Here is a 26919-nt window from a genome sequence, read left to right as displayed (position 1 = left end):
ATTTATAATGTAATTGTAGTGTCTGTCTGTAGCAGTAAGTCAGCCTTGGCCTGCTCCCTCCCAGGTCTGGCAACCAGCTGGCTTCTGCTACATTGTTTCAAAAGTCAGAGCCAACAAGGCAGAAAATAGAAAGGAAAGACACTGCAGTTATATATATATAGATAGATAGATAGATATAGATATATACGCCAATCATTTTGGGATGAATGTGTATTGCAAGGTTGCTTAGGATTCTTGTTTTTGGGTTTACATTCCCCTTATGTGACTACTGAGAGCTGTTTGCTTTTCTGTGTTATGGTAGTAGCGAGTATTCAGTCGTTAATCGCTGGTGCACCATGTGTGGGCGCTTCCTGTGCGGTTAGAGGAAACTACCTGAGGCTTATATAATTAGAGCACGCGTTCTCTTTAGCGCAGGGCACACCCAGCGCCAGCTCAACATGCACCCGTGACCTACAGACCAGCCCTAAAAGGGTCACTGCTCCGGGATGCAATGCAGCGGCTGCTTGAGCTGCTAGCCCATAATGTTTAGGCTCAGGATTAGGAAATTTTAACTTATTTTTTAAAGTGTTAGTTCACCTTTAAATTACTTTTAGTTTGATGTAGAGTGATATTCTAAAACAACCTGCAATTGGTCTTCATATTTTACTTTTGTGCAAATTCTTGAGCTTTTTGTTCAGCAGCTCTCCAGTTTGGAATTTCAGCAGTGATATGGTTGCTAGGGTTCCTTTATCCCTAGCAACCAGGCAGTGGTTTAACAAGAGGAAGATGAATAGGAGAGCCTATAGTTTCTTTTTTACCAGGGGGGATAAGCAAATGACCCCTGTGGGCTCACAGACCATTTTTTCAATGCCTTTGCTGTACAGATATGTATTGTGAGTTTCAGTATAGAGTTGTAAGGAGGTCCCTGCCCTAAAGAGCTTACAATCTATGAAACCATGTACTCATGGGAAGGAAGAGAAGTGTGAGACTCAGTACAAAGTGGGCAGAAGCAGTTGTTGCTGTGTTTGGTGCTGATAGAGACCCATTGGGAACCAGAAGCAGCGCTTTGCCCGGTACAGACTGCGACGGAGCGGTCGCCCAGCATCACTTCATCATTTATCTGTCCCCTTTAATCTAGGATTACGGCATTACTATGATATGAAAAGGATTTAAACCAGATATTCATTTAAATGAGAGTTAATGCAGGGTAAGCTAATTTCATTTATTAATGCTGAACCGTTTGTCACCGGGCGGCTTAGTAAATGTGCTACCCGAGGAAAATGACTGCTCGGTGCTGTGCAAGGCGGTGGGAAGTCTGTGGGGCTACAATTTATTCTCATTGTTATTTCTTTCTATTCCTCTTCTATTGATATTTCTGCCCCATGCATACCACTTCCTGGTTGCTAGGGTAAATTGGACCCTAGCAACCAGATAGAAGTTAAAATCCCAAACTGATAAACACAAAGCTATTAACTCAAATAACTCCACAAATGCAAAATAAAGGTGAATTGCTTTGGAATATCCTTGTCAGTAGCATCCTAAAAGGCAATCTATCCCCTTAAGGGGAACAGTACATGTGACATCTTTCTGCCAGACGAGAACGCCATGTGTGCCTTTACCCTGAGGTTAACTCTGTTCCGATGTGGCCTTTATACTCCGTCACATGATCAGGTTTCTTTCAGGCGCAGGAAACCATTTCTTCTTCTGTTTCCTGTGTGACCGGTACCCGGGGAGCTGCATTTCTGGGTATTTTTTCCCCCTAGCGCTGTTGATTATTGTTTTTTACTTGAAATCTCTTCAGTTGAAATGCAAATGAATTCTGCGTGTTTGTCCGACAGGTGGTTGGGTGTTTTTATTTCTAAAAATAGAGGCCGTGAATTGTTTATTGGGTTTGCGCAGGAAATAAGAAGCCGGAGAGAGTGATACAAGGCGAGGAGCTGGGGCAAAACACAAGATACCTCTCTCCTTTCTCTTTGTTTTCCCTCCTGATACAGTTGCTGTTGGGGAGACATTGCCCTCTGGCTAGAGATTTTACTAGATAAAGGTATAGTTCCCCTTTAAATTAACTGTTAGCAGGTGGCAGACTGATATTTTGAGACAGTTTGCAGTTTGTCATTTTTTTACTCTAGCTTTTTGCTAGGCAGCTCTCCAGTTTGCATCAGTCTGGTTGCTAAGGTCCAAATTACCCTAGCAATTACTGTAGACAGTGGTTTGAACAGGACACTGGAATATAAATAGGAGAGGGGCTGATAAGAAAGATAAGCAGTACAAATGAGCAAAATACTTGTAGCTGCACAAAGAAAGATCTGTAGCTCTCCGGGTCAGTGACTCAGCATTTCAAAGTTGGGAAGAGGCAAAAGAAAGCAAATCAATAGCTGTAAAAAATGAAAAGTTGCCAAGAATAGGACATTCTTTAACCATACATAACCTAAAGGTGAATTTCCCCTTTAATATGTGGAAAAAAATAGCTGTTCCACTATGTATTCCTGGGGGAGCCGGCTGGGTACATCCTCAGTAGGTGCCTGTATAGTATAGAAAATCCTCTTTCTCGGGGAGTCTCAAGGATTAGTTCTTGTTACCCTTAAAAACATGGCTGCCAGTCTCACACACTTAGGGGTTCAGAGGGGAGGTTTAGGGGCAATTGATTTTAGTTATCTACTCGTAGCCTCTTCTCTATCCTATTTGCCCATCAGTTCAGTATGTAGTTGCCTTATAATAGGAACCATCTAATTCTCCACAGGGTTGTACATCATTAGACGCTGTTTTTGTGCTCATTTTGTGTTTCCGTGGAACCGAAGCAAAGCCCCTGTAATGGTGGCACCCCCGCGTGCATTCATTTGGCAGTGGCACGGTGCCAGCGCTGGGAAAGGCAGGCTCACACAAAGCGGGACTGTTACAGGGATAGGAAGCCATTGTGGCGCCCCCTCTATGGAGCCATGCTCTCACAGTCAAAAGGCAGGTGGCAGTGCCGATATAATGGGGGGGGGGGGGGGCAAAATAAGGGAGAGTTGTATGTATCAATGTTTATCTCTTAGTGTATAGGGTTCAATGGACTTCATGGGAGCACAACTATTAACATTTTCAATACCAGGGCAGAAGGCTTTTGGGTTGGATCTTGGGTTTCTGTGGAGTTTCAGGTTCTGAGTGCAGGAACAACAGAACTGCACACAATATAAGCAATTACATTCACAAATGTCCCTAAAGCCATTGGCTACTTGTAATGCAATGTATATTAGACTTTCCCCTGTATTAGCTTTTATTGTGCAACAGAAAGAGGCTTTGTTTGAAATGTGGATGGCCCAATCGGCAGGTTTGCTCTCGGACCAATCAGTGACTACATGACAGGTGTATGTGGGCCCTGTGCAGTTCCAGGCCAACCCCATGACCTTGCATACTTTCTGCATTGGGCCCTATGCCCTTTTTTTTTTTACGGCCACATACGCAGGGGTGTGTTCAGTTTAATTGCACGATAAATCTTTTTGTCAGTGGCCAGCTATAAAAGGGTTAAATTCTTTCCTTGCTCCTGACAGTAGGCCACGAATGGGGGTAAAGCTTCCTCCTGCTATTGGGCAGGTTATGGGTTAAAGTGCTAGGCAGGCAGTGAGTGTATAATGATGCCATGCCCCCAGCCCTGGGAGCCTATAGAGTATTACATACAGCCCCAGCGCCTGAGTAATGAGATTAGTACCCCCCCCCCCCCCCCCGCACAGCCAGCGCCAGCATGCTTTCCTTCCTCTCCCTGGCACGGAACTCCATGGGTCACAGTTCTCTCCCAGGCAGTGAGTAATGTGTGTGTATGCAATATCCCCCCTCCCCGGCAGCAATGAATGGGTTAAGCCCCCTCCCAGACATCAGTGTATGGGTTAAGCTTCCTCCCAGCCAGCAGCGTATTGGGTTAAGCTTCCTCCCAGCCAGCAGCGTATGGGTTAAGCTTCCTCCCAGACAGCAGTGTATGGGTTAATTCTCCTCCCCGGCAGCAGCGTGTGGGTTAAGCTCCCTCCCTGGCAGCAGCGTATGGGTTAAGCGCCCTCCCAGGCAGCAGCGTATGTGTTAATTCCCCTCCCCGGCAACAGCATATGGGTTAAGCGCCCTCCCAGGCAGCAGCGTATGGGTTAATTCCCCTCCCCGGCAACAGCATATGGGTTAAGCGCCCTCCCAGGCAGCTGCGTATGGGTTAATTCCCCTCCCCGGCAACAGCATATGGGTTAAGCTTCCTCCCAGGCAGCAGGGTATGGGTTAAGCTTCCTCCCAGGCAGCAGGGTATGGGTTAAGCTTCCTCCCAGGCAGCAGCGTATGGGTTAAGCTTCCTCCCAGGCAACAGCATATGGGTTAAGCTTCCTCCCAGGCAGCAGCGTATGGGTTAAGCTTCCTCCCAGGCAGCAGCGTATGGGTTACGCTTCCTCCCTGGCAGCAGCGTATGGGTTAATCCCCTCCCCGGCAGAAGACAATATAATCAGCCTTGCATTGACGTCACCTGCACTTTCACCTGGTGTCTCTTTGCTCCGACTAAACAAGGGGAGCGCTGGGGGCGGGGTTATGTAAGCAGCTTGCTTGGCGCCCGCGGGGTCATTGTGCCTTACTGGGCAGCCTGGCATGGAAGCGAGGGGCAGCATTCTATTGGGCCGATTGTGGCGCTTGCTGTGAGCCGCGCTCCCTTTATAGAGAGACGTATTTGTGTGAAGCGGCTTCCAGGGACTGTTGGATGGCACCCAAATGAGTCATGTGTTCCCTATTTATAAACATATGATCCATCGCCTTTTCATGTGGCTCCTCATTGCCACCCTAGAAAAGCCCTATTGTCAGGCAGTGGAAAATGCCACCTCGCCAGGCAGAAAGGGGTGGTTCTGGGTCGCGCCATAACAACAAGCCCCGTTGCGTGTTTTTCTTCACGGGGAAATCAGACCTCTCAAACTCCCGGTGACCCCTCTCCGAAAACCTCAGGGTCATTTGGTCTGATCACATAAGCCTTCTGGTAACTGTATCTGCGGAGGGGAGGCGCCCAGTTGGGAATACGCCTAATGCTTTCTGGCGCTCGTACTGAAACGCGCCCGCTGTCACCCCCAGCCCCACATCTGTATTTGCTTTGTGCGCATTCTACTGACACGCACGGAACCCATGGGCGCTTGTATTCCTCCTGCTCTTTTATTTCTACACGCAAGTGCGTATGTGCCATGGGTTATATACCCCGTGTATATAGAGCTGCTGGGAGACCCCTTTGCCCCATTCCCATGCTGGGCAGGGCTGCCTAACTGGAGGCCCACAGACTGCACTCTGCTGATTGTTTTGCCTGGGCCCTGTGTAAAATCCTATACCTTTTGTTGTCTGCTCCGGACCCTCAGCTGAAATTGTTCCCAGCATGCTTTGGGAAAAGTCTGCGATCCCTGATGTAAGGTCCCTAAGTTGTTTCTGGGTGCTTTCTGTTGTGTTACAATATATTAGCAGAGGCTATACACTTAGGGGGGCATATTTATTATACCGTGAAGGCCATCACTGGTGATGTTGCCTATGGCAACCAATTAGATCTTTGCTTTTGTTTTCTAATTACTGATTTGTTGATATGGGCAACATCACTGGTGATGGCCTACACGGTATAATAGTAAATGTGCAGATCATAGAATGAATGTGGTGCCAAATACCTTTCTTTCATTGCTCGAGTAGTAGTATAATAGTACAAAAATCTTATCAGACGTCAGGATTTGTTGTCTTACATGCTTGATTGGAGAGTTAATGCTTGGTAAAGCCACACACCCATTCTTGTTTATGTTGTGGCTGCCTCATTGGTGTTTATGAATGGAAATGGAATTATACTTTATTAAGGTGATTAGTGACTCATGAATCAACATAAATATGCGTTACATCTGTAGCCTTGGTGCAGCATTGCATCTGTAGCCTTGGTGCAGCATTGCATCTGTAGCCGTGGTGCAGCATTGCATCTGTAGCCGTGGTGCAGCATTGCATCTGTAGCCTTGGTGCAGCATTGCATCTGTAGCCTTGGTGCAGCATTGCATCTGTAGCCGTGGTGCAGCATTGCATCTGTAGCCTTGGTGCAGCATTGCATCTGTAGCCGTGGTGCAGCATTGCATCTGTAGCCGTGGTGCAGCATTGCATCTGTAGCCGTGGTGCAGCATTGCATCTGTAGCCGTGGTGCAGCATTGCATCTGTAGCCGTGGTGCAGCATTGCATCTGTAGCCGTGGTGCAGCATTGCATCTGTAGCCGTGGTGCAGCATTGCATCTGTAGCCGTGGTGCAGCATTGCATCTGTAGCCGTGGTGCAGCATTGCATCTGTAGCCGTGGTGCAGCATTGCATCTGTAGCCGTGGTGCAGCATTGCATCTGTAGCCGTGGTGCAGCATTGCATCTGTAGCCGTGGTGCAGCATTGCATCTGTAGCCGTGGTGCAGCATTGCATCTGTAGCCGTGGTGCAGCATTGCATCTGTAGCCGTGGTGCAGCATTGCATCTGTAGCCGTGGTGCAGCATTGCATCTGTAGCCGTGGTGCAGCATTGCATCTGTAGCCGTGGTGCAGCATTGCATCTGTAGCCTTGGTGCAGCATTGCATTTGTAGCCCTGGTGCAGCATTGCATTGCATTTGTAGCCTTGGTGTATTGTGGCACGTGTATCCTTGGTGTAGCCTTGTTGCACTTCGGAATCTGGGTAGGGGCACAGAGCAAGGAATTGTGGTTAGGGGATTTGCCCCATGGCAGCAGGAAAATAGGATGGTATTAGGCACTTAAGGGGTTATGTAATGAGATGTGCAAAGTTTGCTACAGATCTACATACCCATAGCAACCAGCAGGTAGCATTTACTGGTCCCCTATGTAAAAGCAAACATCTTATTGGTTACTATTACTGTACCTGGGCAAACATAAGTGCCACTTATCAGCGTGGGGGTCAGTATATACTGAAACAGTGCTGTTAAAAAGTGGTGGGTTTCCAGACTCCTATTACGGGGCCTCGCTGGGATCAGCACAGTAGAAAGGAGGCACAGCACCTTGTACGCGCGTCACCCCGACCAATGTTGTCTCTGGGCCCCACAGCCGTGCCGTTTGTTATTCTTTGTGCCTCAAGCTTGTCTAGCCTGCGTCTATATGTAGCGCCCGCAGAGCGAGCTCCCGCCTAAAAATAAACCTGTCGCTCTCTCTTGGCAATCGCTCTGTCTCACTCTGGTCCGAATTTAAGTCCCACAAGGCTAAACATAAGCGAGAAATCCTCACCTGATCCCACTCGCTCTGTGTTTGCTTCTTGCTTTGTGTACACTCCGAGGAACTGTACGGATAGTAGCCTGGGTGGGTAGTAGCCTGGGTGGGTAGTAGCCTGGGCGGATAGTAGCCTGGGCGGGTAGAAACCTGTGCTGATAGTAACCTGTGCAGATACTAACCTGTCCCCTCTTGTCTCCCTCTCTCTATAGGATGAAGTAGATAGTCTCAACCCAGTTCTCAGGGATAACCCTCAGCTTCACGAAGAGGTGAAAGCCTGGGTCAAAGAACATAAGGTTCAGGAGATTTTTATGCAAGGTAAGAACTTCTTTCTTTCTCTCTGTGAGATGTGCTTTAAAATGTGGGCATGTGTGGCCAACTGGGCGGCCATTCCAACAGATAAACCCAATTGGCTGGCCTAAAGGAAGTATAGAGCTGCACTTCCTCTTTACTTCCTACTATTCCAGTCCTTCATCAGTCCGAACAGAACAAACAAAACAATGCAGTGGTGGCCATACACATGCACAGCTTCTTGTACAGTATCTGTACCATATGGGTCAGCCTGTGTGTGGCCACCGTTATGTGCAGCCCTACATGTGCTCTTTAACTGCAATTGACAGCCAAAGGGATGATGGTAGATGGATATTGGCTGGTTCATTGATTGGACACGGAAGGTTTCATCTGCTGCAGTGCCCCTTTACTTCTTACTGTTCTAATATTTCGGGCCGTCCGCCCATACCCTGTATAGCGTTATATGATATCCAGCCCTTCTGAGCGATAGATTGTATACTGGCCAGTGTATGGCCACTTATAGCCACCTCTCTAATGTAGGTAGTAGAATAGGGTTTGTAAAGAGGCCATATGCACTTACTGATCTCACAGAGATCTATATGAGACCTACCAACCAGCTCTTGGGCAAACACCCTTGGTGGTTCTGACCCACTGTAGCTCCAGCTCAGTTGCACACAAAGGCTGGCACAGCTGCCATCAGGCACTCCTCCCCATTTTCTATTTTAAATAACCAAACCGGCATCTCTATAGTTTAGCAACATCTGCAGCTTTGAATGAAACATTATTTTGTGTGTGTGCATCAATTTTCTCTTAAATAAATGAATCCCACCTATTGCGCCCCCCCCCCCACACGGATAAATTACAATGACGTGTGCAGCATAAAAATTAGGTATTTTTAAGCAAACGACTTGAAAGGCAACGCCAAGCAGCCGGGGAGGGTGGGGGGGGGGAGACTTGGCTTTTTCATATTATTTTTGCTGAGCTGGGTGTTTATTTCGCTTACTAAGAAATTGCCCATTAATCATTATACAGGCACGAGGAGCCTATTAGAGCTCTCCCTTTCATTCTTACGCTTCTCAAGCACGGAAATCCACTTTCCCTATCTCTGTGGTTCCTTACGGGCAGTCGGCTCTACTGCTGGCGCGGCGGCACCGTTTTTATAAGATTTGTTAGTAGTCTGCCCTGCCATGCTAGTGAATGGGGTGGGGGTTGTACACTGAGCATATACTCTAACCCACACAGCTAATACTCACTTGTAATTGCCTGGAGATACAGTCCCACTATGGGTGCCCCAGGCACAGGGTGAAATAATGACTGGTTTATACTTAGGTCTAAAGGTCCCCATACACGTGAAGATTCGCTCGCTTGGCGAGATCGCCAAGCGATCGGATCTTCACCTGATATCCCCACCTACGCGGTGGGCGATATCGGGGAATGTGTAGGCTAATTCGGTCGTTTGGCCCTGGGGCCAAATGATCGAATTGTATTAGCGGCAATTGGGTAGTTGGTTCAGGGACCGCATCAACGAGCCGATGCGGTCCCCGATCCGACTACATTTTTAAACCTGCCCGATTGAGATCTGGCCAATTTCAGGCCAGATACAGTGGCTTGCAAAAGTATTCGGCCCCCTTGAACTTTTCCACATTTTGTCACATTACAGCCACAAACATGAATCAATTTTATTGGAATACCACGAGAGACCACGAGAGACCAATACAAAGTGGTGTACACATGAGAAGTGGAACGAAAATCATACATGATTCCAAACATTTTGTACAAATAAATAACTGCAAAGTGGGGTGTGCGTAATTATTCAGCCCCCTTTGGTCTGAGTGCAGTCAGTTGCCCATAGACATTGCCTGATGAGTGCTAATGACTAAATAGAGTGCACCTGTGTGATCTAATGTCAGTACAAATACAGCTGCTCTGTGACGGCCTCAGAGGTTGTCTAAGAGAATATTGACAGACAGGTCAGGGATAAAGTTATTGAGAAATTTAAAGCAGGCTTAGGCTACAAAAAGATTTCCAAAGCCTTGAACATCCCACGGAGCACTGTTCAAGCGATCATTCAGAAATGGAAGGAGTATGGCACAACTTTAACCCTACCAAGACAAGGTCGTCCACCTAAACTCGCAGGTCGAACAAGGAGAGCGCTGATCAGAAATGCAGCCAAGAGGCCCATGGTGACTCTGTGGGAGCTGCAGAGATCTACAGCTCAGGTGGGGGAATCTGTCCATAGGCAACTATTAGTCGTGCACTGCACAAAGTTGGCCTTTATGGAAGAGTGGCAAGAAGAAAGCCATTGTGAACAGAAAACCATAAGAAGTCCCGTTTGCAGTTTGCCACAAGCCATGTGGGGGACACAGCAAACATGTGGAAGAAGGGGCTCTGGTCAGATGAGACCAAAATGGAACTTTTTGGCCAAAATGCAAAACGCTATGTGTGGCGGAAAACTAACACTGCACATCACTCTGAACCCACCATCCCCACTGTCACATATGGTGGTGGCAGCATCATGCTCTGGGGGGGCTTCTCTTCAGCAGGGACAGGGAAGCTGGTCAGAGTTGATGGGAAGATGGATGGAGCCAAATACAGGGCAATCTTGGAAGAAAACCTCTTGGAGTCTGCAAAAGACTTGAGACTGGGGCGGAGGTTCACCTTCCAGCAGGACAACGACCCTAAACATAAAGCCAGGGCAACAATGGAATGGTTTAAACCAAAACATATCCATGTGTTAGAATGGTCCAGTCACAGTCCAGATCTAAATCCAATCGAGAATCTGTGGCAAGATCTGAAAACTGAAAATCTACAAAGTATTGACTCAGGGGGCTGAATAATTACGCACACCCCACTTTGCAGTTATTTATTTGTAAAAAATGTTTGGAATCATGTATGATTTTCGTTCCACTTCTCACGTGTACACCACTTTGTATTGGTCTTTCTCGTGGAATTCCAATAAAATTGATTCATGTTTGTGGCTGTAATGTGACAAAATGTGGAAAAGTTCAAGGGGGCCGAATACTTTTGCAAGCCACTGTATCGGTCGGGCAGTCCAGTCAGTAGTGCCCATACACAGGCTAAGTGCCGTGGCCACTTTTTCACTTTGTGTGGCCGATACAGGGGGATATGAGCAGGAATAGTGTTTTGAACTTCAGTGTAATGTTGAACTACAGTTTTCCATTTTGTGTTTATTGTCCAATTGCATCTCCTGTAGGTCCATATTCCTTAAACGGCTATCGAGTGAGGGTATACAGACAAGACTCTGCCACCCAGTGGTTCACTGGCATAATCACCCACCATGACCTATTCACCCGCACTATGATTGTTATGAATGACCAGGTGAGTAATAGAACCCACAATAAACCTTTTGCTCTTTTTCCCCCTGTATCCCTGCAGCACCTTAGCCAAGTGCCCCAAGTCTCAACACTGCTTCTGCCTATGGATGTGCTGGGCAGCTCAGAAAATAATGCTGTAATCTCCTTATGTCTGAGTATTTATGTAGTGAATCTACCTGATATTTTAATACTAAATCCACTATCCCACAACCACAGTCCCTTTCCAGAGGCTATTATCCTCCCATTGCTACTATAGGCACCATCTCTCCCTACTATACCTGCTATCCCACAGCCCCAGTCCCTTCCCAGAGGCTATTATCCCCCCACTGCTACTATAGGCACCATCTCTCCCTACTATACCTGCTATCCCACAGCCACAGTCCCTTCCCAGAGGCTATTATCCCCCCACTGCTACTATAGGCACCATCTCTCCCTACTATATCTGCTATGCCACAGCCACAGTCCCTTCCTAGAGGCTATTATCCCCCCACTGCTACTATAGGCACCATCTCTCCCTACTATACCTGCTATCCCACAGCCACAGTCCCTTCCCAGAGGCTATTATCCCCCCACTGCTACTATAGGTACCATCTCTCCCTACTATACCTGCTATCCCACAGCCCCAGTCCCTTCCCAGAGGCTATTATCCCCCCACTGCTATTATAGGCACCATCTCTCCCTACTATACCTGCTATCCCACAGCCCCAGTCCCTTCCCAGAGGCTATTATCCCCCCACTGCTACTATAGGCACCATCTCTCCCTACTATACCTGCTATCCCACAGCCCCAGTCCCTTCCCAGAGGCTATTATCCCCCCACTGCTACTATAGGCACCATCTCTCCCTACTATACCTGCTATCCCACAGCCACAGTCCCTTCCCAGAGGCTATTATCCCCCCACTGCTACTATAGGCACCATCTCTCCCTACTATACCTGCTATCCCACAGCCACAGTCCCTTCCCAGAGGCTATTATCCCCCCACTGCTACTATAGGTACCATCTCTCCCTACTATACCTGCTATCCCACAGCCCCAGTCCCTTCCCAGAGGCTATTATCCCCCCACTGCTATTATAGGCACCATCTCTCCATACTATACCTGCTATCCCACAGCCACAGTCCCTTCCCAGAGGCTATTATCCCCCCACTGCTACTATAGGCACCATCTCTCCCTACTATACCTGTTATCCCACAGCCCCAGTCCCTTCCCAGAGGCTATTATCCCACTGCTACTATAGGCACCATCTCTCCCTACTATACCTGCTATCCCACAGCCCCAGTCCCTTCCCAGAGGCTATTATCCCCCCACTGCTACTATAGGCACCATCTCTCCCTACTATACCTGTTATCCCACAGCCCCAGTCCCTTCCCAGAGGCTATTATCCCACTGCTACTATAGGCACCATCTCTCCCTACTATGGCTATTATCCCCCCACTGCTACTATAGGCACCATCTCTCCCTACTATACCTGCTATCCCACAGCCCCAGTCCCTTCCCAGAGGCTATTATCCCCCCACTGCTACTATAGGCACCATCTCTCCCTACTATACCTGCTGTCCCACAGCCCCAGTCCCTTCCCAGAGGCTATTATCCCCCACTGCTACTATAGGCACCATCCCTCCCTACTATACCTGCTGTCCTACTATCCCTCCATTGCTAAAAGCTTCATATACACAAACTGCAGAGGAGTAGGAGTCTGATTGCTGAAACACATAGTGGTGGTTAGAACACCTTGTTTGACTTGGCCCTAAATCTGTTAGTGAATGGGAGGAATTTCCTGTCACCTGATACTTGAACTCAGCTGCTTTATGCAAAACAAGGGCCGCTATCTGTGCTGCCTATTTATATTGCTTGGTTCACTGATAAGAAAGTTAATGGGTACAGAAAACACCTGACAGATAACAACTCCTAATCGCAATAGTGGATAAAAACTTTAGTCTTTTATATTTTTATTCCATTTTGCCTTCAACCCAAAAGCTCAGTCTAACTTTATTCTAGTCAGTTAAGTGGGAGTGCAATCCATATTAGATTTGTGTTTCCCGTACATCTGGGCCGCCAGAAAGTAATAAACATGCCACTTATTTGCTACTGTTTCTTCCAGGTACTAGAGCCACAGAATGTTGACCCTTCTATGGTTCAGATGACCTTTCTAGATGATGTTGTTTACTCTTTGTTGAAAGGGGAAAATATTGGTATCACATCTCGCCGGAGGTCTCGCTCCAATCAGAACAGCAACACAATTCATGTATGTAATTCTCTCCTTTCCAATTCCCTTGTTTTGCCAGAACATTGTGTATTGCTGTGAGTTTAGTCACAGGGACTGAAAGAATACATGATATTTTTCTTAGTATATGTTTTTGCTTTTGTGCATTTCCCTACTGAAATGTAAGATGCTGTCTAATGCTGATCATTGGCCTGGGGGTGTTTGATTGGTCCCTGTCTCGGGGGCCCTGCTGGACGGGGACTATATTTTCATGACTTTCTTGCCTGGTGGTATTTTCAAACCTGCCCGATATCTTTGGACAAGCACCCCAGAGGCCCAGGCTTGGGCCAATAAGCTTCTAACGTGGTCCCTTGGGGCAGAGTCCTCAGCTTTAATTGGCCCATTTGTTGCTAGCTTTTAGTATAGAATAAGTAATGTCTGCATTTGAGTACTTATGTACTCACTCAATAGGTCGGGGGACCCGTAATTTTGTCTGGTACCAGAGGTTAAAAATCCTTTTCTCAGCTTTATATGAACATTAATATTCAAGCTGCATTCTCACTGTAATCACCCTCAAAAGGCTATTTCGTTTTCTGCAATTATTCCATCCCGCGCGTATAGTTGCTTCATCTCGCAAATTTATCGTTCGCAGGGTCATTACACGCGTGCACAAGCCAATAGTCCCAGGCCAGCAATGAACTCGCAAAGCTCCGCATCCAAGCAAGGTCAGCAGCACAGAAACGCCCGCTTAAACAAGAGGAAAGGATCGGACAGCAGCATGCCTGATGAAGATAGGATTAAAGAAGAGAGATACGACGGCACAGGTAGAGCAGGTAGGGAGGTGGCGTGTGATTGGCATGTGATTGAACATGTGACCTAGTTGGCCTTAAGCTGACCGTACATGTACAATTTTCGGTATATGTATGCTGGCCGATATCTATGTATAGTGGATATCCATCAGTTGGTCAACTAGGCAAGTTTGAGACTTGGTGTGCCATATTGGCAAGAGGCGGAAGTGAAGAAGAGCAGCAGCTTCTGCTGTATGAGCTGTCTGAACGTGCAGGACAATAGAAGGGTGACCATGTAGGGCGCCATAGTCAGATTCCTACAGGACTGGCAAGTGGTGGCAGCTAATGATCTACGTAATGTCACATTGTTGTTATAATATCACAAGGTTTTCAGTACCTGTCCAACTGTGACTGGTGCAGCTATTGATCACCTTGAATGACAGGCTGGCGGCTCTGTAGCCACAGGGGCAACCATTAAAGCACAGGATACACAGTACATAACAGATAAGCTGTGCAGAATCCCATTGTATACTACAGAGCTTATCTGTTAGATCCTGCCCGTAGCCCACCTTCTTGGGTCATTAGGCTGCACCCTTGGTGATCTATAATTATAACACTTAAGGAGGGTTATGGGGAAAGTTAAGGGAAGTTGTGGTCAGAAACCTAAAGAACAAGTCTCATGCAACACTGAAACTTCTCGACAGTTTAGCCTTAACATGGAGATCATGGAAGAATGAAATAATTGTATCTGTAACTAATGTTTCAAGCAGCCTCCTTGCCCCTAAAGATGGTTTCATGTGACAGAAGTGGCAGAAGAGCCATGTGGCACGTTATCCATTGTAAAACAGGTGCCGCATAACTCAGCGGCCTTCCCCGAGCAGCTGGGTACAGTTGGTAATAGCTTTATAATGTTGTACCAGCTGGGAAGATTCCATTTCCTTCATATTAGTGCAGTAGATTGAGCTAATTACACTGGATTTCCCTCCGTAATTACATTTTTGAGTAGAGCAACGCTGAACCGGCAAAGGTGAAGCCATAAAACATGTTTCCCTGACGTTAGGAAGCAATAAACCTGAGCCAATGCAGCAGGAGTAAAAGGAAACTACCACTTAGTATGGAGAACAATGAAAACGTTTTGGTGCACGTAATCGGAGTTGGTAAATAGAGTGTGAGCTCTGCGATGGATTCTTCCCCCCTCTGTGCTGCCTGTGTTCTCAGATATTCTTACATAGGCATTAAATGGGCGGTTAAGTGGTTTCTCTCACAGCGACTCGGAGGAGCCATTCTTTAACTCTTTTTTTTATGACCATAAATAACAGAATCTCCGCTTCACAAAAGGTCTAGTCTTTTCCTCTGAACTTTGCCTGCGCTACCGTAGATCAAAGCAGGTTTATTGAGTTGGCCAAGATAGATAAACATCACAAACCAATGCGGATCAAGTAGGAAAGCTGCCGTGGAACAAAAGGCATGCCTGTTGGCACCGTCACAGAGCGGATAAATATAATACACTCTTAAATTTCTCTGTTGAAAGCTCGGTAGCCATATAAAAGCATAATGACCTTTTCCCTTTCGGAAGGAATTATACCATGTGTCTGTTCTGTCTCACTCCCCACCAGTACTCGGCTTCATATCAGTTTACTTGGTCAGTATCCTTGGTTAGTGCTGCCAAAGGGCATTTATGCAGGTCCCGACTTATGCTAGAAATTGGTACTAGAGTTGCACCCATCACTTCCAGCAACAGTTTTGTGCATCTAAATTTGCCACTATCTGTCCTTTTGAATTTTTTCAGTGTCCAGTTTTATCCATATGCAGTCGTTTATGTAGGTAGGTGCCAAGACTAGCTGCAGAAATTGGTGCAAGAGTTGGGCCAGTTGCTTACCTCCATACCCAGGAAGCCTCTAAATTCACAGATACTTAGGCCAATGCCAGACGGGGATAATGGTCAGCCTTTGGGGGGATTTTCTTTTACAGCTAATTAGCCTTTTGAAACATATCAGTGGCCAGTTTTACCTTACTGCAGTCATTTAGTTTTGGCAGGCCCAATGCTAGGTGCAACAATTGGGGCGAGAGTTGTTCCCATTGCTTCTCTCAAGTCTAAACCCCCCCCCCCCAAGCTAATTAGCCTTTTAATAATGAGTATTTAGCAATCTTTTTTTTTTTTTTTATAAACAAAACAATACATTTACATTGGGCCAAACATTTCACTCACTTTTCTCTTATTTTCCCTCACCTTTTGCAGAAAACCTGAAAAGGAACAAACATTTCCACAGCAAAAGGAGGAAACCCGAGGAGGATGAAAAGAAATTAATTTTGAAAAGGCTGCGCACGGACAATATTTCCGACTTCTCGGAGAGCAGCGACTCAGAAAATTCAAATAAAAGGATAATAGATTCTTCCTCTGAGCAGAATTCCGAGAACGAGCTGAAAAGCAAGAACACTTCAAAGATAAACGGAGACGAAGGAAAATCCCAAAGTAGCGACGGGGCTGAGGAACAGACACTAATAGATAGGCATTCTCCCTGGGATGAAATACAGGACGATAAAAAGGAAGCGGAGAGAATGAAGTCAGCTGAGTCCCAGCTGCAGGAAGATAAACCTCCGTTTCTTCTATCGGAGCAGACAGCACTTTATGAGCAGAATCCCAATAACCCGCATGTTCTAGATAGCCTAGCGGAGAAGAGCAACACTACGGAATTGTTACAAATGGAGCCGCTCGTCAGCAAGCCCCCCACGCCAAAAAATGCCATTGTCTTAAATAACGAAAACAATGCCAACGAGGCAGTCCAAGAAAGCGGCGCCGGAACGTTCGGCTCGCAGCCCGTTCCCAAGGTGGAGTTACAAAGCGGAGAATTAAAGCCTTCGTTTGGAAGCATCGGTTTTTCCGATTCGAAGAGGCAGGATACGGAACAAGCGTGGAACGAGGTGAACAACAAAGGAGACTTGGGCGTGTTAAAGAATTGCCAGTCAGCCAAGGACGCCCACGAGAGAGAGAAGATCCAGCACGGCTCTGTCATCGGTAGCACTTCCCTAACAGATGAGCAGAAGAGGCTTCAGAAGCAAACCCTGGACGCCATGAAGGCCAAACCTCACATCCCAGAGGTTTCCAGCAAAATAAAGTATAACGCCTCGCCGGACGTTATCAAGTCGCGGTCCGTCCACTCCCCAGACCCCGTGAAGCAGAAAATGAACTATCACAATAGTCAGACGTCTGGCATTGTAAGGTCCTCCAGCAAATTGGATTGCGACCCACACAGGTCCAGTTTTCACCCGGTGGCAGCCAGAGTGAGCGCCATCGAGTCTACGAAAAGTCCTCTTATCATAGACAAAAACGAACACTTTACCGTTTACAGGGACCCAGCACTTGTTGGACCAGAGACTGCAGCGAATCACATATCTTCTTATTTGCACCAGCATAACTTTGCTCTTCATTCTCCAGCTCATCGAACATGTTTACCTCCAAACAGCCACCACCCGGCACTAACAGGAAACCCTCACCTACTCACGTCCTCCTCAAACCAAGCATCTATAGCTGCTATTAATACTCACCCGCTTGGCAGTGCATCCCATCATCCAGTTCATCATCCTCATTTACTACCTACTGTGTTACCTGGCATGACCCCAGGTTCCTTACTAGGTGGCCACCCACAGCTAGAGACTGCACATGCCAGCAGCCTTAGTCATTTGGCATTGGCACATCAACAGCAGCAGCAAATGTTACAGCATCAGTCGCCACACCTTCTCGGCCAAGCTCACCCGTCGGCTTCTTACAACCAGCTGGGCCTTTATCCTATCATCTGGCAGTATCCAAATGGCAGCCATGCTTATTCCGGTCTTGGCCTGCCATCGTCAAAATGGGTTCATGCAGAGAATCATGTGGGTGCTGAAGCCTCAATAAGACGGGTAAGGCGATATTCAACTATCCTGTCCGTAGTTTTGCCTTGGGTTTATAGTGATATAGAGTATATGATAGGGTGGTGTTTGGTATGAATTAATCCGTAGTTGTATTGGTTAATTCACAGGAAAACATTTGCAGTGATCTATCAGGTCAGGAGATAATCCATACATAAAACTGCTGTGCCCTCCTGTAGTACAGGAGCCCCTTTGTCAATCAAGATCTGGGCATCAAGTTGTCATTTGACGGTTCATGTCCTCCTAGACTTTGCCTGGTGTCCATGTCCTCCTTGACTTTGGTGTCCATGTCCTCCTAGACTTTGGTGTCAGTGTCCTCCTAGACTTTGTCTGGTGTCCATGTCCTCCTAGACTTTGTCTGGTGTCCATGTCCTCCTAGACTTTGTCTGGTGTCCATGTCCTCTTAGACTTTGGTGTCCATGTCCTCCTAGACTTTGTCTGGTGTCCATGTCCTCTTAGACTTTGGTGTCCATGTCCTCCTAGACTTTGTCTGGTGTCCATGTCCTCTTAGACTTTGTCTGGTGTCCATGTCCTCCTAGACTTTGTCTGGTGTCCATGTCCTCTTAGACTTTGGTGTCCATGTCCTCCTAGACTTTGGTGTCAGTGTCCTCCTAGACTTTGTCTGGTGTCCATGTCCTCCTAGACTTTGTCTGGTGTCCATGTCTTCCTAGACTTTGTCTGGTGTCCATGTCCTCTTAGACTTTGGTGTCCATGTCCTCCTAGACTTTGGTGTCAGTGTCCTCCTAGACTTTGTCTGGTGTCCATGTCCTCCTAGACTTTGTCTGGTGTCCATGTCTTCCTAGACTTTGTCTGGTGTCCATGTCCTCCTAGACTTTGTCTGGTGTCCATGTCCTCCTAGACTTTGTCTGGTGTCCATGTCCTCCTAGACTTTGTCTGGTGTCCATGTCCTCCTAGACTTTGTCTGGTGTCCATGTCCTCCTAGACTTTGTCTGGTGTCCATGTCCTCCTAGACTTTGTCTGGTGTCCATGTCCTCCTAGACTTTGTCTGGTGTCCATGTCCTCCTAGACTTTGTCTGGTGTCCATGTCCTCCTAGACTTTGTCTGGTGTCCATGTCCTCCTAGACTTTGTCTGGTGTCCATGTCCTCCTAGACTTTGTCTGGTGTCCATGTCCTCCTAGACTTTGTCTGGTGTCCATGTCCTCCTAGACTTTGTCTGGTGTCCATGTCCTCCTAGACTTTGTCTGGTGTCCATGTCCTCCCAGACTTTGTCTGGTGTCCATGTCCTCCCAGACTTTGTCTGGTGTCCATGTCCTCCCAGACTTTGTCTGGTGTCCATGTCCTCCCAGACTTTGTCTGGTGTCCATGTCCTCCCAGACTTTGTCTGGTGTCCATGTCCTCTTAGACTTTGTCTGGTGTCCATGTCCTCCTAGACTTTGTCTGGTGTCCATGTCCTCTTAGACTTTGTCTGGTGTCCATGTCCTCCTAGACTTTGTCTGGTGTCCATATCCTCCTAGACTTTGTCTGGTGTCCATGTCCTCCTAGACTTTGTCTGGTGTCCATGTCCTCCTAGACTTTGTCTGGTGTCCATATCCTCCTAGACTTTGTCTGGTGTCCATATCCTCCTAGACTTTGTTTGGTGTCAATGTCTTTTTCGACTTTTAGAGCCACCAACTGAAAAGGGTGACCGAACTCAAAAAAATATATAAAGGTCAACTGCAGACAGAAGGTGCTCTGTGTTTGTTTGGTTGGCTCAGCAGTTGAAGGAAGAAATATGGTTAAATTGGCCCCCAATATGAATGCCCACAGGCAGATAGGAAAGACTTTTAAAAAGGGGTGGTGTGACTAAGGACCCCCAACCCACCAACTATATTACCCATGGTTATTTATAACTTTTTGCCTGATACCTCCCCTTTGGTGGGCTTAAAATCTTTGCACAAATAATGTTATTTCTGACCTAAGCCTATCGTAGCTTTACTCATCCTGTAAAACTGTTTGCTGGGCCAGATCCATAATGGGTTTCTCTGGTTCTGTTCAGGTTTCTCCCAGCCATCCAGCCGTTGTATCCATTATCCCTTCCCTAGATAAAAGCCATTGTCCGACTTGGCAGGCCTCATAAATCCCACCACTTGTGTTTTGCGATTGTGCAACGCCCGGCCCAAGGGTATGCAAACAAGCCCGGGGCGCTGGTGACTGAGACATTCCAGCCCTTGGAGCGCCGTTCCTCTGTGCCCTGTGCCAGGGAGAATTTATTTTTCAGGGCCGAGATCCTGAACATGAACTGCTGTGTTAAGGAAAGTGGAAATGAATAGTGGGGGGAGCTGGCACGAGGCGCGCCTGGGATATAATAGTACACTTCTGCTCGGGCAGACCAATGTAAACATCTGGCTCAAATCATTTATAACATGCATTTTTTCCACATGCAGTCATATATCATTTGCCTTTCAACTGCACAGAGTCCAGAGCGGCATTAACTCTCTCCGATACAGGCATGTTACATGGAACTGCTGGGGTCAGGGACCCATATGTGCACATTCCTGCCCAGTGTAGAACATATACGCACTTCATTCTGTGACTGTCAGCTGCCTGTTTCCTTCCACGGGGGAGCGGGTACTCGGTAACCCCAGGGCCGAGCCAAATCTGATACCTCTGGCACACAAAGAGCTTATTATAGGCAGCATTTTGTTTCCATTCCATCCCTTAATCCAGAGCTAATATGGGGCTGGGTTACACTCATTCTCTGCTTAACAGCTCCTGAGTTGCCTCTTATAATACATTGTGGCCTCCACTCATACTCAGTAAGGCCACTATATACATCATTGTATCTTTATATATATATATATATATATATATATATATATATATGTATATATGTATATATATGTATATGTATATATATATATATATATATATATATATATATATATAGTTATTTAGCAGCTCTGTATGGAATTACAGTAACTAACTTGTTGCTAGGGTCCAAATTACCCTAGCAATCAGGCATTTATTTTAATGAAATACTGTAGTATGAATAGGAGAGGGGCTTAAGTAAAGGCTGAGTAATAAACAGTTACGATGACAATAAAATTGTAGCTTCAGAGAGTATTTTTTTTGTAGGTGTTGGGGGTAAGTGACCCCTGTTTGAGTCAGAAGAAGGCAAATAGTTCAAAATCTATGTTAAATAATAAAGCCCAGTTAAAATGTTGCCTAGAATTAGCCTTTCTATAACATACTAAAAATGAACTTAGTGAACCAGCCCATTAAAGGATATTACCTTGCTATACATGGCCCGTGCCAGTGTTAATTGAAGTTCTGGGTTTTTGTTTATTTAATTTCACACTCTCTTTTTGTTCTCATTGTAGAACACCGCCAGCCCCTGGCTGCACCAACCCACCCCTGTGACTTCAGCTGAGAGTCTCCTAATCGGCCACTTACCGGTGCGCCCATCAAGCGCAGACGCACACCGACCCATCAAGCTCTCTGTGCACTCCAGCCCGCCTTTGTCCAAACCAGCAGCAGAGCACCACAAGGAGTAAGTGCCCAGCGTCACTGATAGGGGCTTCATCTATTGGCTCCCAGTACTCGGCTAGCAGAGTCGGCTTGGGGCGCTAACTTTAGCCATCTATCCACTAGTTGGGCATGTAGGCTTAAAAATAGACCAGCCATTAAGATGCTTTTATTTTAAATTAGCAACAAAGCATGTTACTTAAGACTGGGTGGTCCCAACAACCCAGAGGGTATTTTTATGGCCCTCAGCCTGCTCATAGCATTTCATTTTTAGCCCAGCAGTAGCTTTATTCTGTGCTTTCCTCTGTGTCAAGCAGTTTACTCATGGTTTCTTCTCCCTCCGAACAGAGAGATCGACAAGAAAGCTTTCAGTGAACCCTTACGCTCAATAGCAACAGTAAAGTCTGAACACGATCATGGCCGGACTCATGCTGGCAAGGACAGCCACATGAGCCACATACATAGACATTACATGGAACCTGTTCTGAGCCACTCAAAGCTGCAGAGGGTCCCGCAGGATTCCGGAGAAAGGCCAAGTAAATATAAGGAGGAACACAGGCGGATACTTCAAGAAAATACAGAAGCGTCACCCTTTCCGATGAAGGTGAAAGCACATGAGAACGAGCGTGACAGTTATCCCAGAGTAACGTCCATCGTCTCCTCCAGCCCTAAAAGCCACGTGGTGAAACAGGAGAACAACATTGACCGCCATATCACTGAGCTTTATAAACTGAAGAACTCAGTCTCTCAGAGTTTACCGCAAAGTAACTATTTTACCACCTTATCGAACAGTGTGGTCAATGATCCGCCGCGGTCGTTTGCCTCGAAGGAAGTGGTGAACTTGTACCCTGAAAAGCAGAATTGCACCCCATCCTCCGCCAGTTCCACTACGCTCAATTCGTACATGTCGTCCCTCTCCAAGCCGCCGCCGCTTATCAAGCACCAGCCTGAGGAGGTGTCGGCGGGCAAGCTAAGCGAGCCACTTTCTCAGCAAGTGACAAGCCACACCATCACTTCCTACAGAGGAGACAGCCGGAGTCCCACCCAGCTATCCATTTCATCTACTAACACCCTCCGTAGCATGCCTGCCTTGCACAGAGCCCCTGTTTTTCACCCGCCCATCCATCACAGCTTGGAGAGAAAGGACGCAAGCTACAGTAACCTTTCACCGCCCACCTTAACTCCGGTGCAGCCAGTAAGCACAGGCAGCAAAATTCAAGAGCTTCAGAAGCCTCCAACTCTAGTTCCTGAGCCCAAAGAAGGTTCCAGCACGTACAAGAAGACCCCAGAGAAAAGCATCCAGGATGGGTGGAAAGCGAACGAGAAGCAGAACATCAGCAAAGGGGTGTGGATTCCAGAGAAGAGTAACGGCAAGGTGCAAGCTGCGACTGCCTCTGTCATTGTGCGCCCGTCATCGAGTGCAAAGTACGATCCCATTCCAATGGCGCAGAACCTCTCAAAGGAGAGAGTTGGGGATAAACCCTTAGCTGGGGTAAATCAGACTGAGTGCTTAAAGCCTCTGGAACCCCGAGAGACAGCGAGGATCACCCAGCCGCCTGTCTGCTCCGACGGTGCTCTTGTCAATTCGGGTAAGGGATCTCCTGCTCCCTTGCACGTCGCCAACTCTGTTGCACCAGGATCCAGTGTTATGTGCAGCACGAAAACCGACGTGACCACCTCTGCTCCCACGACCACGAGTGTTTCCAGCAGCAGCGGATCGGAGGTGACCTATTCCCTGTCCAACTACTCTGTGTCAGCTTGTGCCGTAATAGAATGTAACACCTCCAAGACTGGAAACCCAACCAGCGCCCAAACCCCAGAGAACCAGGTCATCAACCCAGCTCCAGTTACTCCAGCGAGTGGCAAGGCTACAAGTGCAATTCAACCCAATGCTGCCTATTCTAGTTCCAGTGACTTCATCCACCTGAAAAAGCACAAGGCAGCGTTGGCGGCAGCTCAGCTGAAAAGCACCAATGCCAATGAGACGGAGCCCAGTGCTGTGAAAAATCCCAAATTGCCTGCATCGAGTTCCCCGGATGGTAACGTGGCCTGCAGTTCAGCCAATGCATTGAGCACTTTAGGCAACGGGCCTGTTGCCCAGCCTAACTACCACACAAAATTAAAGAAGGCCTGGCTCACAAGGCACTCAGAAGAAGATAAAAACATTAACAAGCCCGAGAGCGCAGGCTGCACTGTGGTCTCGGAAATCATTAAGCCTTGCACTGTCAATCTCATAGCCTCAACCTCCGAGGAACTTCAGAATAACCTTGACCTCCGAGCGCAGGACGATAAATCTCCCAAAGAGGATAGGCTGACCAGGAGGAGAGTCAAAAGGACTTACGAATCTGGTTCGGAGAGCGAGGACTCTGACGAGAGCGAGAGCAGGTCAGGGCCGAGGCTCAAACGCCAGCCGAAGCCGACGTACAAAAAGAAGCAAAACGATATGCAGAGGCGGAAAGGCGACACAGACAAAGAGGAGGAGTGCAAACCCAATGGCATTCTCAGCCGCAGCGCCAAGGAGAAGAGCAAACTAAAGCTGCAGAGCAGCAGCGGCAACAGTGAGTATCTCTGGGAACGTGGGATCAAAGGGGGGTGAGAGCAGTTCCGGCCTCGCACGAAATGCATGTGTTGTTGTTTAGAGCAAGGGTCAGGTTCCCTTTCTGTGGGTTTTTCCTGGAAGTCGCCCATGACTCATAGCGTGCTGGGCCGCGCGGTTATTCTACGCCGTGCAGGGGAAAGTGGCCTGCATCATGCAGCACTTAAAGGGAACGGCTGGCTTCCTTGCTTAAAGGGATAGCGCCCCTTTAACTGTGAGTGAATAATATTCTGAGACACTTGCAGTTGGTCTTCATCTCTTACATTTGTGGGGGTTGTTTTTTTTTTTAATTTAGCTTTATTTCAGCAGCTCTTGATTTGGAATTTCAGCAGCTGTCTGGTTTCTGGTGTTTCATTTCTCCTAGCAACCAGGCAGTGGTTTAAATGAGTACCCCAGCTGTAACACATAGCAACCAATCATATTTGCTGTGTTCAACCAGAAAAAAAATCAAATTTTTGATTGGTTGCTATGGTTTACTGCTCAGCTTTGTTGAATGAGCCCCACTGTGCAGGGGTTACTTCTCCTACCCGCTCCTGTTATAGCCGGCCGCGCTAATCCCACCGTTAAATGACTCCCATCTATTCATGTGGGGGATTAGCAGTGAGAATCCCAGGGACTCTCTCGCCGCCACCAGTTGGGGCACAAGGGGTATTAGGCTGTTTGTCTTCCTCCCTGCTATTTCTGTTCTTCTCCGCTCACAATAACAGAAATGTAACCACTCTTCCTCAGGCCACCGGGTTACGCAGCTCGCCATTAGCATGGTGACAGGAAGCTTGAGTAATGAATGGGTTGGCTGGCGAATAAATGGCTATGAACAGTAGGAGAGAGATGGAGGGCTGAGAATGGCAGGTCACAGTCACCTCACTCCTGGCTTCTTAATCACAGGGCACAAACTGACTGCGCTATTCAGAACACTCAGCCGGAACCGACCCGCGGCACATTACTAATAGGCATTCAGTATAGTGACATTCTGCCAGCAGCCTCATGGGATCTGAGTGTCAGCCTTGTGTGCGAGGGCTGCACAGACCTGCCTGTAGTGGGGAGTAGGGTTCCTGTGTCAGTGCCCTGTAGTGGGGAGTAGGGTTCCTGTGTCAGTGCCCTGTAGTGGGGAGTAGGGTTCCTGTGTCAGTGCCCTGTAGTGGGGAGTAGGGTTCCTGTGTCAGTGCCCTGTAGTGGGGAGTAGGGTTCCTGTGTCAGTGCCCTGTAGTGGGGAGTAGGGTTCCTGTGTCAGTGCCCTGTAGTGGGGAGTAGGGTTCCTCTGTCAGTGCCCTGTAGTGGGGAGTAGGGTTCCTGTGTCAGTGCCCTGTAGTGGGGAGTATGGTTCCTGTGTCAGTGCCCTGTAGTGGGGAGTAGGGTTCCTGTGTCAGTGCCCTGTAGTGGGGAGTAGGGTTCCTCTGTCAGTGCCCTGTAGTGGGGAGTAGGGTTCCTCTGTCAGTGCCCTGTAGTGGGGAGTAGGGTTCCTGTGTCAGTGCCCTGTAGTGGGGAGTAGGGTTCCTGTGTCAGTGCCCTGTAGTGGGGAGTAGGGTTCCTGTGTCAGTGCCCTGTAGTGGGGAGTAAATACTTACATGGCAGGAAAGTTGTTTCCATTTTGGGGGTGATTTTGTGCCCCTGGTTACAGTGGGGTTGGGCACACAGCCCCAGGGTATTATTTAGCGCCACACTGCTGCTGTGCTTTTACTCAGTTTGTTTATTACAATAAGAATAATCTTTCTAATATGTGTATAAAGGTTTTTGCACATTATATAATATGTGATATTGTGATAATCATATTTGATTAATTGATGTAACAAGTGAAATTGGCAGGAAGAATGATTGGAGACGCAGTCGTACATTGTTGTTTGGGGTTCTTATTAACCACGACCCTCTGTTTGTTACACTGCATACACTATTACCCCTGCTCTGGAGCAGTGATCTGGATACAAGTGCACCAGTTGTTCCTAGGAGCACATTGCCCCCTAGTGGATGTATGGGGGAGAATTGTTTTGCCACTTCCACGGTTCCCAAGCAAAGTCAGAGCAATGCATTCTGCATAATGAAGCTGCTGCTGCCCTTGCCCTGTGTTTAATAACTGCTTATATAAAGAATTCTTATGAATATTACAGAAGTGCAGGACAGATATACATGCCTTACGCCCTGCTTTATATTTCTGTAACATTTGTCAGTGTGCATGCTGGAAGTTATAGTTATAGCATGTTCTTATGATTCCTTTGCAGCAGGCATCCCTCGCTCAGTATTAAAAGACTGGCGGAAGGTGAAGAAGCTGAAGCAGACGGGCGAATCCTTCCTGCAGGACGACTCCTGCTGCGAGATTGGGCCCAACCTACAGAAGTGTCGGGAGTGTCGGCTCATTCGCACCAAGAAAGGGGAGGAATCCACCCACTCGCCCGTGTTTTGTAGATTCTATTACTTCCGAAGGTACGTCCGGCTCCTCGCACCAGTGTATGCGCTGGGGTGTGCGCCGGTGTATGCGCCAGGGGTGTGCAGTTGTGCAAGAGGGTTCCATATAATTATCGCCTTTTCCCCCCTTTCTAGGTTATCATTCAGTAAAAACGGGGTGGTACGAATAGATGGGTTCTCCTCTCCGGATCAGTACGACGACGAAGCCCTCAGCCTGTGGTCACATGAGCATTATGAAGATGATGAGTTGGACCTGGACACGATCAAATATATCTTGGCTTATATTGGGGATAAGTTCTGCCAGCTCGGCACCTCGGAGAAAGCCGCTGTGTCCTGGGTGAAAAAGGATGGTAAGTGGATGTGGCAAGTCATGTGATCTTCCATATGCCGTACGGTCATGTGTAACTTGGGGGTGGGGCACACAAGGACTTTATACCCCACACAGGTGCTTCACTGCCAGCTGAGAAAAGTTAGCAGAGAATATGCCCCATTTGACATGGGCCTTGCCAATCAGTGGGTCAGAATAACCGAGCCTGTAAAGCAATACAGGGTCTGATTATTATTGATCAATGGAAATATTCACTATTTATAAGGGGGCTGATTTCAAATTTTTTTTGTTTAATGAACATGTGATTGTAGATGAGCCCCATTGCGTGTGTTGCTATACTGAGTGACCATAAAATGTATTTGGGTTCTGGAGGCCCCATTATGACGCGTGTATAATAAGCCCTTTTCCTACTGGGTGACGCCGGCGCACATTA

General features: G+C 47.5%; 1 protein-coding gene across 5 annotated transcripts in view; it reads left to right on the top strand.

Annotated features, from left to right (window-relative positions):
• jmjd1c (jumonji domain containing 1C) overlaps nucleotides 1–26919 on the top strand; it is a 185939-nt gene that overhangs the window by 147112 nt on the left and 11908 nt on the right. For 2 of the 5 annotated variants that reach the window (XM_031905352.1, XM_031905353.1), the window contains 9 exons: nucleotides 7387–7492; nucleotides 10680–10804; nucleotides 12902–13045; nucleotides 13656–13827; nucleotides 16031–17691; nucleotides 21021–21190; nucleotides 21514–23723; nucleotides 25975–26176; nucleotides 26294–26508. In XM_031905352.1, the coding sequence (XP_031761212.1) occupies nucleotides 7387–7492; nucleotides 10680–10804; nucleotides 12902–13045; nucleotides 13656–13827; nucleotides 16031–17691; nucleotides 21021–21190; nucleotides 21514–23723; nucleotides 25975–26176; nucleotides 26294–26508 (5005 nt within the window). Of the gene's footprint in view, nucleotides 1–7386; nucleotides 7493–10679; nucleotides 10805–12901; nucleotides 13046–13655; nucleotides 13837–16030; nucleotides 17692–21020; nucleotides 21191–21513; nucleotides 23724–25974; nucleotides 26177–26293; nucleotides 26509–26919 lie in introns of all 5 variants that reach the window. The other 3 variants (XM_031905350.1, XM_031905354.1, XM_031905351.1) reach the window with 2 other exon arrangements.

The sequence above is a fragment of the Xenopus tropicalis genome, chromosome 7, assembly GCF_000004195.4.
Source record: "Xenopus tropicalis strain Nigerian chromosome 7, UCB_Xtro_10.0, whole genome shotgun sequence".
Lineage (NCBI taxonomy): Eukaryota > Metazoa > Chordata > Amphibia > Anura > Pipidae > Xenopus > Xenopus tropicalis.
Note: the sequence above shows the minus strand (reverse complement) of the source record. Positions and strands in the feature narration are given on the sequence as shown.